At 40.5% G+C, this 17395-nt stretch overlaps 2 protein-coding genes across 3 annotated transcripts in view; one reads left to right on the forward strand and one right to left on the reverse strand.

The window, feature by feature from the left end:
* Positions 1-781: 781 nt before the first annotated feature.
* Positions 782-4883, reverse strand: LOC139536957 (ubiquitin-conjugating enzyme E2 D2). The gene is made up of 7 exons (XM_071337723.1): positions 4571-4883; positions 3328-3391; positions 3018-3049; positions 2847-2924; positions 2548-2653; positions 2258-2351; positions 782-2168 (listed from the first exon to the last, which is right to left on the reverse strand). The coding sequence occupies exons 1-7, from the start codon at positions 4592-4594 to the stop codon at positions 2123-2125; spliced, it is 444 nt and encodes a 147-aa protein (XP_071193824.1). The 5' UTR covers positions 4595-4883; the 3' UTR covers positions 782-2122.
* Positions 4884-7610: 2727 nt separating this feature from the next.
* The window catches only part of LOC139536958 (protein phosphatase 3 catalytic subunit alpha-like), a 52775-nt gene continuing 42990 nt past the window's right edge, over positions 7611-17395 (forward strand). For both annotated transcript variants that reach the window (XM_071337724.1, XM_071337725.1), the window contains exon 1: positions 7611-7972. In XM_071337724.1, coding sequence (XP_071193825.1) covers positions 7918-7972 — 55 coding nt within the window. In that variant the 5' untranslated portion in view covers positions 7611-7917. The remainder of the gene's footprint in view (positions 7973-17395) is intronic.

The raw sequence follows: 17395 nt of genomic DNA on the forward strand, positions 1-17395 counted from the left end.
CAAATGAATGGCACAAGCCGTTAAACCTACATTATGAAAAATCGAACTAACATTAGAGCCAAAACCAATGATAGAGCGCCATCTAGTGGGAGAATAAAAATAATCTAAAATAGACACCTTTATTTGTATATTGTACACAAGGTCTAACCCCTCCTAAATACATACTATAATTGAGCATCATGGTGAGACAGCTGAATTGGTGTAAGTATATTATGCGGCTCTAGGCCCAGCTTTGTCCTTAAAATTCAGGACAGCGTTGTACAGTAGTCTCACAAATCAGACAGTTGTTTCTGAAATATTCCATACAACTTTTGGAGCAGCGTAGCACAAATATACAAGACTGGAATTCGGGTCCAGTGTAGTTGCAGGTCCTGTAACTTTGCTTCAAATAATGTCATAAGTAATTGATTGAATTGGCTGGCAGTAATAAGAAGAGCCAGGTCCCTAAATGTTCATGTAAAGTTTGCTGTAAAAGGGACCTGAGTGAGACAACATGATGGTGGGAATCAGGTGGAATAATAGGAAGGCAAAATGTTCCACAGTTGTATTAAAAAGGTTCATTTCGTAGGTTTCATTGTTGCTATCAAAACATCAGCAAAAACCTCAGACATGAATAGGGCACGTGAAAGACTCGCCTAGCTAAATAAAAGGTTCAATCAATAAAAAAAATACTAAAACAAACCGTACAAGACATTCATCTTTTCAAATTGACAAAGCATTCAGATAAAATTGTAAAAGCACACATTTGAGCAAGGATATGAAATAAAACAGTGAAACCCACAACTTTAATAATCATGTTTATTACACAGTTTAATTAACACAAGCTCCATGAGCTCCCGGGTAATTAAATATACAGAAGTTTGTCGGTCTGGAACTCAAGTCCTTGAGTCCAGGGTTCTGAGATCCAGCCAATGAGTCATTGGAGCTAAGTCAACAATGGCAGCTCAAATATATAAAGTGTGAATACAGAATAATGAGTTCACTTTGTTTGTTTTTCTATGAAAATAACTGAAAATACACCCCAATCAGATCGTTTCCTTCAACTTAGCCCACTTGAGGGTAGACCGTTCAACTCTTACCATATTCGTCTAGTCTAGTGCTACTGTTGCTTAAAACATTTTAGAGCGTGTCTTGTGAAGTTGCCTTCAAACATGATTTATTACTAATGTCAAAACTTTGTCCTTTCAGGCTAGATCAAATGGACGATCAAGCTGGATTAATACCATTTCAGTCACAAACTACTTGTACCCCCAACTTATCTGCCTAACATTGGCTGTTTCCAAATCAGACCTACACCAAAAAGAAAGATTTGCCACCATTGAGAGAAAAATTATATAATGAAGGCTCAAAGGGCAATCTAAAAGGGTACTATTTTTATTCTTTAGCAAAAACAACAAGGAGTATACCATTTGACTAAGTTGAGGGAAAACAGTAATTTGGAAGTTATATTCAGATATTCCTATCAATAGATCGCTGTCTCATTATTCTATTTTCCCACTTCATACAGTGCGGATGGGTCCACGGGTACTTAACTATCATCTTAATGACAGTGATTAATATTGTGGTGGGGCTGAGGCAGGCTCCTGGGCATACCGTAGCCAAACAGAAAAAGTCCCCTAGAGGTTTCCAGAACCATAGTGACAGATTGAAAGCCATTTCTTATCATAGCCAAAAACACTCTCCGAGTCCCATCTCTCCCCACCCATACCATCATCTCACAGGATAGCTGGAAGCACAGAGGGAGGAAAAAATAATAAAAAATAAAAAGACAAAAAGACAAAAATCCCTCAACCTTGGGAAAGCAAACCTTGGGTTCATAGAAAATGATAAGGAATGCTTCTTGGAATCAAATAAGAGTGGTCCTACATGGGTGCCGGTGGACATAGTGGCAGAAACAGACAGCGGGGTATACAATATGCAATCTGAAATATGTACAACACCGCAGCTGGACAGGTTTTGAAGGGGGTGAGGCAGGAGGATGGAGGTGAAGTGCGTAGGGAGAGGGAGGGTGTGGCTCAAAGAAATCACTCCAATGGAAACCAACAAGACTTTTTTCCTCTTTTCGTTCAAAGCTCCATGCCTTCGAATATAAAGGCAGATTCTCTGCTGTTATGCCTTGCGACTACATTGCATATTTCTGTGTCCATTCCCGGGCTATTCTGTTGTATCTGGAATGACAGGAGGATACAAATCACTTTCCTTGTAGCAGACAGGTTATACAAAAATGTGTTGAATGTTGAAAATGTGTAAGACCTACTTTTCCCTGTCTGTCTTGTAGATGCGGGCGATCTCAGGAACTAGTGGGTCGTCTGGGTTTGGGTCACAGAGAAGTGAGCAGATGGACAGGAGGACTGTAGGACGACCAACAACAAGAGTCACCACAGTTCTGACAATCAACGTAAATCTCGGACCTCTTCCTGAGCATAATTCGGGACATACTTACCAGAATCTGTTGTGAAAACTCAAACCATACTGGTTCAAGCCAACCAAAACAAATGATCTAGACCCACACACAAACATAAACCAAGAGCGCAATTTTGGATTTACCTTTGGAGATGGTGAGTGCTGGCGACCACTGCGACCTCAGGATGTCCAAGCAGATGCTGCCATTGCTGTTGATGTTTGGGTGGTAGATTCTTGTGGTGAATGCAACCTATAGAGAGGACATGTTTTTTTTCCTGTATCTTGCAAATGTATTACATTTACACCATCTCCTTTACCGCAATGACGAGACGTTGCATGCACTGAAACCAAACAGTCATGCGTGACGGAATTTTATGATCAATGTAGATCTAGCTCATAGCTACATTAAAAGTCTGCCCACAAGTTCCAGGATACGTCCTTACCTTTGGTGGTTTGAAGGGATAGTCAGTGGGGAAGTGAATGGTCAAGAAGAACACGCCACCCTGATACGGACTGTCATTCTGCAGAAAGGAAAATAGATGGTTACTATATGACCCAGAGTAAAGGCTGTGAACCCCTAAACTTTAAAGAGCAGAACAGGGGGGTATACTTACAGGTCCCATTATTGTAGCCTGCCAGTGAAACACTAGGTAAGAGAGGAGAAAACTGTTTTAATACACTAAGAGCACCATTACAAGTAAATAGTGTTTCAATTAGATTTCCGTGCCAATATACAAATGACAACTGGTGTCATTGATGAATACCAGCATCAATCTTTATTGGCTCCCATCTATAGGCTACATTTCATCAACAGTAATCTTGGAGTCAAATACTGTTTTCTGTGATTAAAGATATGAACCATTAAGAATATTGACTGAAATTTGCAGGTGGTGGTGTTGTGTGATAGAGGTTGAGGTGACTTACTGTCATCTCCCACTGGTCCTGCGGAGCACTGTGCTGGAGGGTCACGAGCCAAATCATTTAACTCCTAGGAGAAAAAATAAAAAAATAAAATAGAGTTCTGATTTCTTCCAAAAAGTATAATAGTTCCATGAACAATGCCTGTATTGTATTAGTAATTCAGTTAAACTGCATACAATGTCTCCAATGCTGAATGTGGGCTGGTATGTAGTAGACTAGGCTCAGATTTGTTGCCAGAAGATAAAGACCTATCAAAATGTGACTCATTTCAAGGACTACAAACAACATTGTGGTCAGACCTGTCCTGTACGGGTTAGCGGGATTCATGTTTACTACTGAGCATCGTTTCCGCCACAGCCATAACTGAAAGTAAGTCAGTTAAATGTCCTCAATGAAACAGAAATAGTACTAGATTTAGAATTGCATGGACGGATAAATATTTTCCTTTCAAAGTCTAACAATCTGTCAACTTCAATCGTTTTCATGAATCATTGATCAGCCAGTGTCAGATGAAGGCAACAGAGCAACTTCATTTTGATACTGAAGACAATGCTGGTAAAACTATTTTATAGCTAATTACAGTAACTAACTGGTTTGTTCAAGTCAAGTTGCTTAAGTAACTACTGGCATTAGACAGGTCAGGACCATGGGAGTTATGCCAAACGTGATTTTTGTTGGGGTGTAAACGATACCAGCAGCTGATGTTCATTTGTTTACTACAAGGAAGTAACGTTAGTAGGTAGTACTAACTAGGAAGGACTTTCCCGAAAAACGTTAGCTAACGTTAGCTAGTTACACTTGGCAAGCTATGATTAAAGCTAGCTAACTATTTAGCCAAACTAACTAGCTACCACTGCCAGTATGCCAACTACCTAATTAACTAACTAACTAGCTAGCTAATCAAATTAGTTAACGTCGTTGCCTAGCTAGCTAGTAGCCAATAACTCATAGTTAACGTTAGTTACCTTGTTAGCTAGCATAGCGCACTGTTATCGATGTCATCTGCCGCTAAACTGTGCTAGCTAACTGCCTAGTAGCCAGCTAGCTAACGCTAGTTAATAACAAAAGCAAATTAATCTGATCAGAAGTTAGCCACTGACCAGACGGCAGATGAGGAAAGCGGTCTAAATGTGGGCTAGCAAGCCGTTTTGCTTTAGTAGCCTAGCTCGTAATTGTGCCAAAAAGCGAAGGCCAAAAGGGGCTAGCTATTAGCTAGCACGGAAGTAAGATAACGTTACTTCCTTACCTTATGAATTCTTTTCAGGGCCATTGTTGTGTTCGTGCCGCTGTCAATGTATGGTCGGTTTACTTCTGCGAAACAACGATTATTGCCTCTCCACACAGATTTTACCCCCCGAGTTAAAATGATCTAGCTACGTTTTTTAATTGTTGTCTTACAGTACAATGCGGCGACTGACTATCGGAGTAGCCTAGCGAAACTGAAATACAGTGCGCTTCACCCGGCTCCTCCTAGCAGCTGTGGGCAGTGGGCACCGCATCACTTCTCGGTAGACTGTGACGCAATCGTCTGCTTGCGACACGCTACATCCGCTGGAAACCGTGGGACAGGTTAGAGCTATGCAACTGACATAAGTCTTTAGGCTACATAACTCCACTAGTTCCTCCCATATGACTCCATGATTTTATTAATTTGTGCTATATTTTCTAATGATTAGCTAGATGTATAAATAGGGTAGCCCACTTGTATCCATAATTAGGCCTACCCATGTCATGGTCAACTTTATATTCATATACAATAACTTTGGAACCATATGTGTAAGAGATGGACCTGCAACCTCATAGCTGTCAAAATGAAATAGGCCTACAGAGATTGTTTCACTGTTTTCAGAGCTTTATTTTGTTCATGTAATATGCATAAGGTTACATCATAGAACATTTAGCCAAGCACACACATTTCTACAGTCATCACAAAGTCCAAGCCCCGTCATGCCTACAAAATTCAGATGAAGAGAAGACCCACCAATCCGCGACTTCTATTGTAGCCATAGGTCTACATGGGAATGAGCGGTGGTGGAAAAAGTACCCAATCGTCATACTTGAGTAAAAGTAAAGATACCTTAATAGAAAAGGCCTCAAGTAAAAGTTAAAGTCACAGAGTAAAATACTACCTTTGTAAAAGTATTTGGTGTGAAATATACTTAAGTATCAAAAGTTAAAGTATAAATAATTTCAAATTCCTTATATTAAACAAACCAGACAGCACAATTTTCTTGTTTTTTAACAAATGTACTGATACCCACGGGCACACTCCAAAACTCAGACCTCATTTACAAACGAAGCATTTGTGTTTAGTGAGTCCACCAGATCAGACGCATTAGGGGAGATGACCAGGTTCGTTCTATTGATAAGTGCATGAATTTGAGAATTTTCCTGCCCTGCTAAGCATTCAAAATGTAACGGCTACATTTGGGTGTCATGGAAAATGTATGCAGTAAAAAGAAAAGTATTCTCTTTAGGAATGTAGCGAAGTAAAAGTTGTGAAAAATATATAAATAGTTAAGTACAGATACCCCCCCCAAAACGACTTAAGTAGTACTTTAAAGTAGTCGTGCTTTTAAGTACTTTATACGTAAGTACTTTACCCCACTGGGAATGAGTAAGGCATCCCAGCCTAGTTGTTTGAGCTAAGTCATCAAAATTCGTTTCATTAGATGGATTCTTATGAGTTACAAATTGTAGAAATTACTAGAACAAAAATAAAATGTCATGGCCAATTAGGCCACATTATAGGCTGCACTGTATGTCTACCACCTGCCTATAATGTAAATTGTAAATGGTATTGTAAAGCGTATCCCCAATATACAGGTAGGTCTCTATAGGCTAAATTAAGATAGACCTACAATGTTCATGATCGCATCATAAGCTACCTGTTTTTGGCCTGCTAAAAAGATACATAAAAATAGTCTTCCAAGTGCTTGTGACACCACAGCACAGTATGTTGTTGAGGTGGCAAAACAAGTTGTCTGTAACTTACATTTTAGAATCCGCAGTGAATCTAGCCTACGGGAAGATGCCCTACCTGCGCGCAAACATTCAGCACTACGCACAGCGCTGCGATGAGCGCGGACTGACTGGTCGCTGGTTTCAGAACCACGGACACTGAACAGCGCCGCGTTCTGGCAGTTCATATAATGAGAATATTCATTCAAAGCACCTGTTATGGGCCTGTGGCTGTGTAACGGATGTGAAATGGCTAGCTAGTTAGCGGGTACGCGCTAGTAGCATTTCAATCAGTTACGTCACTTGCTCTGAAACCAATATGTAGTGTTGCCCCTTGCTCTGCAAGGGCCGCGGCTTTTGTGGAGCGATGGGTAACGATGCTTCGTGGGTGTCAGTTGTTGATGTGTGCAGAGGGTCCCTGGTTCGCGCCCGTGTAGGGGCGAGGGGACGTACTAAAGTTATACTGTTACATTGATGCTGTTGACCCGGATCACTGGTTGCTGCGGAAAAGGAGGAGGTTGAAAGGGGGGTGAGTGTAACGGATGTGAAATGGCTAGCTAGTTAGCGGGTACGCGCTAGTAGCATTTCAATCAGTTACGTCACTTGCTCTGAAACCAATATGTAGTGTTGCCCCTTGCTCTGCAAGGGCCGCGGCTTTTGTGGAGCGATGGGTAACGATGCTTCGTGGGTGTCAGTTGTTGATGTGTGCAGAGGGTCCCTGGTTCGCGCCCGTGTCGGGGCGAGGGGACGTACTAAAGTTATACTGTTACAGCTGCAGGAAAACCTTCTGCTGTTAAGACTTCCACTTTCCTCTAATAGGCCTACTGATCCAAGATGGCTTTGGCATCCAGACACATTTGGTCTGAGAGGCAGAACAGTTTGCGCAACCACATGCCGTGGTTATTTGAACATTTCCAGGAAATGTGCTGTGTTGATTGGTTAGGTATTCAATGTGTTCTTGTCACACACACACACACACACACACACATATTTTGGCCTTGTCATCTCCTCTACGGATGCCACTTGTTCTCCCATAGGTCTCTCTGAATATTTGAAAATGTTGGAGAAATAACAAAAAATCAATGGCACAATGTTTTACCCCAGGAACCTTCACTGATACAACCATACTAAATACAGTAGGCGACAGACCTATGCGTCTCAGGCCACATCCCCACCCCATTCAGCAAGCGCATAGAATACAAAAACATGGCGCGTGCGTGTTTTTGGGAAACCCCGGCTTTGCCTCCACCTGATGGCAGCATCAGGCAGCCCCGTGAAACATTTGCGTAGGAGTTCCCCTCAACGCCATGTCGGGGTGGTGCAGCGCGCAGTGAGGATCTCCTGAGCAGAGCTCTCTCTCTCCCACTCTCTCTCTCTCTCTTCCACCCCCTCCTAATTCGTTCCCTCCATCCTCCCCCACACGACAGCTTAGCACAGCACCCTCCTCAGCAGCATCCACCCTAACTGGGTAGCAGTAGTCATCCCCAGCGCAGGCAGTGATACACTGAGGGACGTATCCAAGTGATGCCACTGCACCAACCAAATCTCGCAACCGCGAAAACACACCGAGAATAAACAGTCACTTCCGCAAGGAGGACTAAAAACGAGTTTGCCTCAAGAGCGCAACTGCCCATGAAGATGTCTAACGTTGACATGGTCTTAAACGCCACCGATCGGGTAGTAAAAAGTGAGTGCATTTTCTTTGTTTTTTAAATTATTTTATAGGCTATTAAGAGCTATACGCTATTAATTGTGAGCCGTTTAAGATCTCGTTTAGGGTTGGGTATTGCGTCATGTGGATGTCTGATGTGCTATATAAATAATTGTATTTTGCTCGGGACCTGTGATGTTGATAAACAGTGAAAGGCAGTGACTGTGTTTAAAGCTATAGCCTACAGACTGTGTGTGTGTGTGGGGGGGGGGGGGGGGACTCTTCCTAATCGTGTCACGGCAATATGTTTTCACTGTCCCAATGTGATTGAATTTAGTCATGGACAGGCAGAAGAAGAGACTAAATGAGGCCGTGTTGCCGTGGAGGTCTTTGCTGTTGAGGCAGTGATGCAGCATGATTTCGCTGGCGCTGTGATAGAGGGCGCTTGGTGAATACGTGGATCTACGTACTCACTTGGGGGATGGGGTGGGTTGTAATCTATATTGGAATTGTATGTGGCAGTTTTCACTGTCGATGAGTAAAACATATAGGTTATCTTTGCTTGGATCTTGAGTTTGGAACTACGCACTCGTTTCGATTAGGCCTATATTCACGTTTCTTTGGCACGTGTGCCAATAACGTCAATGCTGCTATGATGTAGGCTATTAGTATGCATATCATAGAAAATATAACATAATGTAGACCTGTAGTCTTTTCTTTCAATAGCCCTATTGTCTCTGCAATATCATTTTCTGGCGTCAAAAGTGCTGTAGTCTGCAATGATGTATAGGGGCTATGCCACAAGTAAAATAGTGTCGACTGAGCTTCAATAATACGTCACTGTCTTTGCCGTCTCGTTCATGTTAAATGGCGTTTTATTATAAATGTGCCATCCCGTGGGATTTATGACAGTTTTAGTCATTTTACGGTGGTGCGTCAGGGCTCCTCCTTGGGGTTGCCGCTTTCCAATATTGGAATAGTTTATTTCTGACGCATTTTATTTACAATTCGTGTCTCAATTGCACCCTCAACCCCGTGGCACTTGTCTGCAATCATATTGCACTTGTCTGCAATCGCATGTTTAATCTAATGTAAACCCGAGTTCGGTACTGCAGCTATCCAGGCCCGGACAGCAGCATTGTGATATATTGAATATGCATTGTTTAAAATAAAAATACTATAGCACTTGATTGAAAATAGGGCTATACATCTACTCTTCGGTTTATCGTAATGTAAGGGTGGGAACCTTATGTGGTCCGTGTTTCATAGGGGACTCTAATCTCTTGCAGAACATGTGCAAAGTATCAAATCAAGACGATCACTGCCTGCTAGACCCACCAAGCCCCTGACAACTGTCACATACAGGTCGCGTGCACCTGCTCAGAAGTTGCATGCATCAACCAATGGCTGGGTGTCACGTCATCGACTGTTCTGCCAGGCACCAGATTGCTATAACATGTGGTTAGTTTATAAGTAAAATAACTATCTGGCATGCACTAATCTGTTGTGGAAAGATTCTGTTTGTAAACCAAGATAATCTGTTTGGATTTAATGGGATGCTAGGATAAGGAGCAGCACTAGTTCCCGTGTTTTGCTTGTCTTCACTGGTTATTTGGACAAATCACGATTTCGAAGGTGATACAGCCTGACTACACCGCTCGCGTGTGCGAGCGTTGCAAAAGAAATGTAGAAATCAATATTATTCAATTATTGCACCCACACTGCTCGCGCGCACCAACGAGCGTTTGCGTTGCCAAGGGCTAAAATAGAAGTCAGTTCTATTTGTGACGCAGATCGCCCTGCCTCTCCCATCTCCTCATTGGTTTATAGAAGCAGGTACCCACGTGCCTGCCTCTCCCATCTCCTCATTGGTTATACGCACGTGGGTGACTGAAAGACGAACGAGGTCAGTGGTGGTAATGCACTTAATTTATGAAAGTTGCCAATCGCAATATAAAGTCAAGAGAAGAAAAAGCCTGGAAGGAAGAGAGACTAGAAACGATTCGGTTGACCGTTTTATTTGTGGATTAATTGGCGGTGTAGAGGACCTTGTGCATTTCAGGTAAAATAACTCAATGTTTATATCCCAGGACAAATTAGCAACAGCAATCTAGCTAAATAGGACAAATTAGCTAGCAAGTGCAAGCTAACTAGCTAAATTGCCATAAATGTTTAATGCTTTTCGACCTGTCCCCAAATTAATATAATTGGTTCAGATTTGTTTTGATATTTTAACCTGCGTGTCGTGATCGCGTTTGGTGTGGGGGGACAAAATACATTTATGCACGATGGAGCACGCGCGCAACCGGTTTGGGTTCCGTGTTAGCATCTTTCGAAATTTGGGAAGGGGAGGTGGCGCATAACTTGCAAAGAGAGAAGGTGGAGCTCCTCATTCTAACATTTCTTCATCTCTTCTCTTAACATGTATGGACTTCTTTTTTTCAAAAGGGGTGGATCAGCTTAATATTGCGGAAAGATTGTTGCTTCCATCAATGTAATTGTCTGCATCATTTCCAATCCCCCATATGTATACATATACACATATATACATACACATACCTATATAGACATACTTTTTTTTTTAGAATATACTTTTATTATTCCCCGCAAACCCTACCACCCTTCCCCCAATTGGAGTAAACCAATAAACAACAACACTTAGGCTTCTACCTTCAGTCCATACATCTTATACACATTTTACAGACAATCTATTTTACAACAGTTATATCTTGTTTGTTTTTAGTCCTTCCTCTCTTTCTGATATCCATCCGGTTTGATTTCTATTTGTAACTGTGCTATTTCACAACATTTCTGAACCCATATACATTTTACAGACCCCGTATGTTTTACATTGGTTATCTTGATATTAGTCCCACCCTTCAGCTCCATTCAACCCCTCCCATCTCTCTCTCAACACCATCCATTTTGGATTTCTATTTGCCATATATTTTTCAACTGTGCTGTGATGCTTCACAAAAGTACTGGACCTTCCTATTCTCATAGCTTCTACAGATTGTAAATTAAAAATAAACATTTTTGCTAAAATAATTATTATATTACTGATTGATTGACTATGACTTTTCAAATCATCCAGTATTGCTATCTGCAGCGTTAGTTCTAGGAAAATGTTGCAATTCTTCAGCCATTCCTGGACCTGTGACCAAAAACGAGCTACATATGGACAATACCAAAATAAATGATCTAATGACTCTGCCTCCTCACAGCAAATCTTCAGAGCTGGGAAGATTGTATCCCCCATATATATAACATTCTATTGGTTGCAAGAATTTTGTATAGTAATTTAAATTGAAAAATTAGAAGTTTTGAATCCGGTGTTGTTTTGCGTATCAGTTCATAAACCATGTGCCATGGAATGAATACATCAAAAATATCTTCCCAACTATTTTGCAATTTATATGGCACAACTGTCAGTTTTTGGTCCTTAAATGAAATTGGTATATGTTTTTATTTATCACACTTTCTTTAACCATTTATGTTCTTTAATACAGGGCCGACATACAAGTTCCTTACTTTTTCCCCTTCTACTTGCCTCTTCCATTTTTGTGGTAATGCTGCAATTAGTTGGTTGTAATTTTGGGTAGAGCAGACATTTCCATATGTCTGTGTTAGCTGCATGTGTGACATAACTCCACCAGTCCTATTTATGATATCATTCACAAAAATTATACTTAAAAAAAAAAAAAAAATCTTCAAAAAATATGTTTTTTTAATCAATTAGTATATTTGAGTTTAACCACAATATTTGTTGTATTATTTGTTCTGTCTTTTCAGGTGGATTAAACTGAAATTGCAACCAACTCTCTAAGGCTTGTTTAAAAAATAACGATATTTTGGAGATTGTCAAGATTTCCGTTGGAAGCATACTCGGACCAACGCGCAGCGTGATATGGGTTCACATGTTTATTGAATGAAACGCACAAAAACAATAAAGAACGAACGAAACCTGAAGCTCATGCAGTGCTCACAGGCAACTACACAGAAACAAGATCCCACAAAACACAGTGGGGAAATGGCTGCCTAAATATGATCCCCAATCAGGGACAATGATAAACAGCTGCCTCTGATTGGGAACCATACCAGGCCAACATAAAAATTAACTACCTAGATAGGAACACCCCCCCTAGTCACACCCCGACCTAACCCAAAATAGAGAATAAAAAGGCTCTCTATGGTCAGGGCGTGACAATTATTTCCTTTTCAAACAACCGAAAGTGAGCAGGTGTAATCTGAATAAAGGGAAAAAGGCCATTCTTGAACATAGGATGAGACATTCCTACCAATTTACTAGAGAACCAGTTTAGATTTAAGCATAACTTTTGTATGACTGATGCCTTTAGTGAGAGGTCTTATGTTTTAATATTTAATCATTTCTGCCCTCCGAATTCATATTCGTTATATAAATAGGCCCTTTTAATTTTGTCTGGCTTGCCATTCCAAATAAAATTGAATATTTTTTGTTCATATAATTTAAATAGCAGGTCACTAGGTGTAGGCAAAACCATAAGCAAATAGGTCAACTGTGATATGACTAAAGAGTTAATCAAGGTGATTTTTCCACAAATAGACAGGTATTTTCCTTTCCATGGTAGCAAGATCTTATCTATTTTGCTAACTTTCTATAAACATTTATTGGAGTGAGATCATTTCTTTCTTTTGGGATTTGTATACCGAGTATGTCCACATCTCCGTCAGACCATTTAATTGGTAAACTACACAGTAATGTAAAATGTGAATTTTTTAGTGATTCAATATTGAATATAGTAAGTACACTTATCATAATTTGGTTTTAATCCAGAGAGGATAGCAAAAGTATCTAGATCCTCTAAAAGGCCGTGGATAGATTCTAATTGTGGTTTTAAAAGAAAACATGAATCATCAGCTTACAATGACACCTTAGTTTTTAAGCCACGGATTTCTAATTCCTTAATATTATTGTTTGATCTAATTTTAACAGCTAACATTTCGATGGCAATAATAAATAGATATATTCTAGGCATTTATATATAAACTCCAGTCGTACTTTTTCAAAAGCCTTTTCAAAATCAGCTATGAAAACCAGGCCTTGTTTCCCCGATATTTCATAGTATTCTATTGTTTCCAGTACTTGTCTTATATTATCTCCAATGTATCGTCCATGTAAAAAACCTGTCTGATTAGGATGAATAATATCTGACAATACTTTAATTCTATGCACCAAGCATTTTGCTAGGATTTTTGCATCACAACACTGAAGTGTAAGAGGTCTCCAATTTTTTTTATGGACTAGATCTTTATATATATATATACACACACTCATACATACATCACTTGGGTTCTGTTTCAGTAATAATGATATCAGAGCTTCTTGTTGCATGTCTGATAATCTACCATTTATATAGGAGTGGTTAAAACATGCTAATAATGGTCCTCTGAGTATATAAAAAAAAGTTACTTCCACAGGTATGCCATCCAGCCTTGGAGTTCCCAGCCTTAAAGGATTTAATTGCATCAAGAAGTTCCTCTGTAATTTGGCCTTCACATGAGTCTTTCTGTACAGATGTTAATTTTACATTATTAGGAGAGAAAAAAATCCATACAATTAGTTTCAGTTAGTGGAGATGAAGACTGAAACGAAAACATTCTTAAAGTACTTTACTTCCCCTTTCAAAATATCATTCGGTGATTCATGCGTGACTACATTTGTAACAAGTTATCACATTTTTGGTAGCTTTTCTATATTGAAGATTGAAAAAGAATTTGGTGCATTTTTCCCCATATTCCATCCAATTCGCTTTATTTTTATAATATATTACACTGGGTCTTTCTTGAATAAGTTCCTCCATTTCTTTGTTTTTCCTCTAACGTATTCAGTGCCTCTATGGTACAGCTTAAGTTCTGGACTCAGAACTTAAGCAGCTGACCAATTACATGAGACTTTAGTTCTGGGTTAACCGAGAGTACATAAAAACCAGAGGCTGGTGGGAGGAGCTATAGGAGGACAGGCTCATTGTAATGGCTGTACTGGATTAAATAGAACTGTATCAAACATATTGAAACCACATTTGACTCAGTTCCATAAATTACATTCCAGCCATTACAATGAGCCCGTTCTGCTATAGCTTCTCCCACCAGCCTCCTCTGATATAAACTGATAGGCCTATACAACATGGGAATATTTTACAGTCTTGGATCTCGCCTCGGTTTGCTCTCCTAATGCAGGATTGGTAGGCGTAGGGTTTCGATTTGTTTCAGAATGAGCGAGCTCTTCAAATTGTCCCAGTGCGCCTACAGTACTACGATGGGCAGGGCAACATGATTTGATGATGCTATGGTGGGACCATCCCCACATCCAATAGGTCAAAGCTACAAGAACACAGATGGAGCCTATAATATGTCATACAGGCTCAGGCCTATACAGTTTAGATCGCTCCCACACATTAATATTGCCTACAGGTACTTGGGAAAAAATTGCATATATCATGACACAAGGTGAGACCCAGATGCAGATGGTTGGAGTCTTAATGTTTATTTATCCAAAAGGAGTAGGCAAGAGAATGGTCGTGGACAGGCAAAAGGTCAAAACTAGATCAGAGTCCAGGAGGTATAGAGTGGCAGACAGGCTTGTGGTCAAGACAGGCACAGAGTCCAGAAACAGGCAAGGGTCAAAACTGGGAAGACTAGAAAAAGGAGAATAGCAAAAAGCAGGAAAACGGGAAAACCACTGTCTGACTTGGCACATACAAGACAAACTGGCACAGAGACAGGAAACACAGGGGTAAATACACTGGGGAAAACAAGCGACACCTGGAGGGGGTGGAGACAATAGCGAGGACAGGTGAAACTGATCAGGGTGTTACACATATATGACTGGTATTGGATATATCAACTTTTAGGGTGAATATGCATAGGCTGTCTTCTTGTAATGTGTTCCTGCATACTATCTAACTTCTTGTTAGTACAGTAAGTAACCAGTTCCATTGAAGACATCATTTATTTGTCATATGTTTAATCTTTTTGGGGCTATAGCCAATAGGGGAATTTAATAATAATCGCTTCAGAAGCAGAGCATATTTAAGTTGTAATGAGTTAGCAAAAGAATGTGCTGCAGGATCGTAAGTCAGCAAGCATTGCAAGGATGGATCCCTTCGTACTCAATTCCATTCTGAGAGGCCCTAGCTACATAGTTTTGGAAAGGGACTGTTTTGAACAGGTGACAATACAGAGACAGCAGACAGCTGTGTGTTTTCTGTGCTGCATCTCAACGAGTTTCTGCAGAGAGGACGAAGGGTTGACAGTGGAATGGGTTCACTCAAAGTTGACTGTAGTTGTTAATACAGAGCACAATTCTCTCCAAGGAACATCCCGTCTTCTGTGGGTCAGTTGCATCGTAAGGGAGGAGGGATATGCTGGATGAACCACTGCAACTGTGTATTGAATGTGAAGGGATTTCAGGATGACCACACCCAGATCAATGCCTGTGCCATCCCTGGCAGGACTGGTAAATGCAGCAATCTCATAGCACTAGAAATTCATTAACCGATCAATCAATTTGAGTAATATCTTCATGCTGCTCACAAAAACATCTCTTTTGAGGTGGTTGAAGATTGATGAATTGTGGTACTACTTGGTGCTTGTTTAGAGATCCTAATACTCTACACAGCTACAGCTGTGGCAAATACAGTACCAGTCAAAAGTTTGGCCGCACCTACTCATTTTATATTTGAGATTCGTGTGTCTCTTGTAGATTATTCTGACGTTTTTCATATGATGTACCCAATGACTAATGAACTTGCTATGTCCTCATTGAGATTATACAGAAGTGTTCAATACGCCTTATTTATACACTTTTGTAATATTTATGAAATGCACATTGTTATATTTGGTAGCACTTATTTATTTTCCTTTGCCTCCAACCCCCTTCGATGTGTAGAACGGATGTGGGTGGGGCCAGGTCTACATAAGGGTGCAACTTTCAAAAAATCCCAAAAGCTCTGACGAAGGCCGTGTGGCCGATACGTAAGCTTATTAAATATCGGTGATACTATCAAGAGCAGGGTGCGGTTTCCTTTTTCCTTCATATTTGAGATTCTTCAAAGTAGCCACCCTTTGCCTTGATGACAGCTTTGCACACTCTTGGCATTCTCTCAAACAGCTTCATGAGGTAGTCACCTGGAATGCATTTCAATTAACAGGTATGCCCTGTGAAATAGTGGAATTTCTTTCCTTCTTAATGCGTTTGAGCCAATCAGTTGTGTTGTGACAAGGTAGGGGTGGTAAAAGACCAAGTCCACATTATGGCAAGAACAGCTGAAATAAGCAAAGAGAAACGACAGTCCATCATAAATGTTCCTGATTGACTGACCTTCAGTCAATCAGGAAAATGTCAAGTAACAGACACATCTCAACATCAATTGTTCAGAGGAGACTGTGTAAATTAGGCCTTCATGGTCGAATTGGTGCAAATAAACAACTACTAAAGGACACCAATAATAATAAGAGACTTGCTTGGGCCAAGAAACATGTGCGTGGAACATTAGACTCATGGAAATCTGTCCTTTGGTCTGATGAGTCCAAATTTGAGATTTTTGGTTCCAACCGCCGGGTCTTTGTGAGACGCAGAGTAGGTGAACGGATGATCTCCGCATGTGTGGTTCCCATCGTGAAGCATGGAGGAGGAGGTGTGATGGTGTGGGGGCGCTTTGCTGGTAACACTGTCAGTGATTTATTTAGAATTCAAGTCACACTTAACCAGCATGGCTACCACAGCATTCTGCAGCGATACGCCATCCCATCTGGTTTGCGCTTAGTGGGACTATCATTTGTTTTTCAACAGGACAATGACCCAACACACACCTCCAGACTGTGTAAGGGCTATTTGACCAAAAAGGAGAGTGATGGAGTGCTGCATCAGATGACCTGGCATCCACAATCGCCCGACCTCAACCCAATTGAGATGGTTTGGGATGAGTTGGACCGCAGAGTAAAGGAAAAGCAGCCAACAAGTGCTCAGCATATGTGGGAACTCCTTCAAGACTGTTGGAAAATAATTCCAGGTGATGCTGGTTGAGAGAATGCCAAGAGTGTGCAAAGCTGTCATCAAGGCAAAGGGTGGCTACTTTGAAGAATCTAAAGTATAAAATTTATTTTGATTTGTTTAACACTTTTTTTTGGTTACTACATGATTCCATATGTGTTATTTCATAGTTTTGATGTCTTCACTATTATTCTACAAATAAAGAAAAGCTTACTTCATTGTTTTATTTTTATTATTTTCACTGCATCAGGGATAGCGTGCAGGGTGCTGATTTCACACTAGAGTAGAGTACAGTATAATTGACGGTATTGTACTTTACTGTATTTTATACTGTACTGAACTATACTCTATTGTACTTTATCTACTGTATACTGTGCTGTACTGTGATGTCCAAACTTGTGAAACATAGATGTCTATGATTGGTA

This window comes from Salvelinus alpinus, chromosome 13 (assembly GCF_045679555.1).
Source record: "Salvelinus alpinus chromosome 13, SLU_Salpinus.1, whole genome shotgun sequence".
Taxonomy (NCBI): domain Eukaryota; kingdom Metazoa; phylum Chordata; class Actinopteri; order Salmoniformes; family Salmonidae; genus Salvelinus; species Salvelinus alpinus.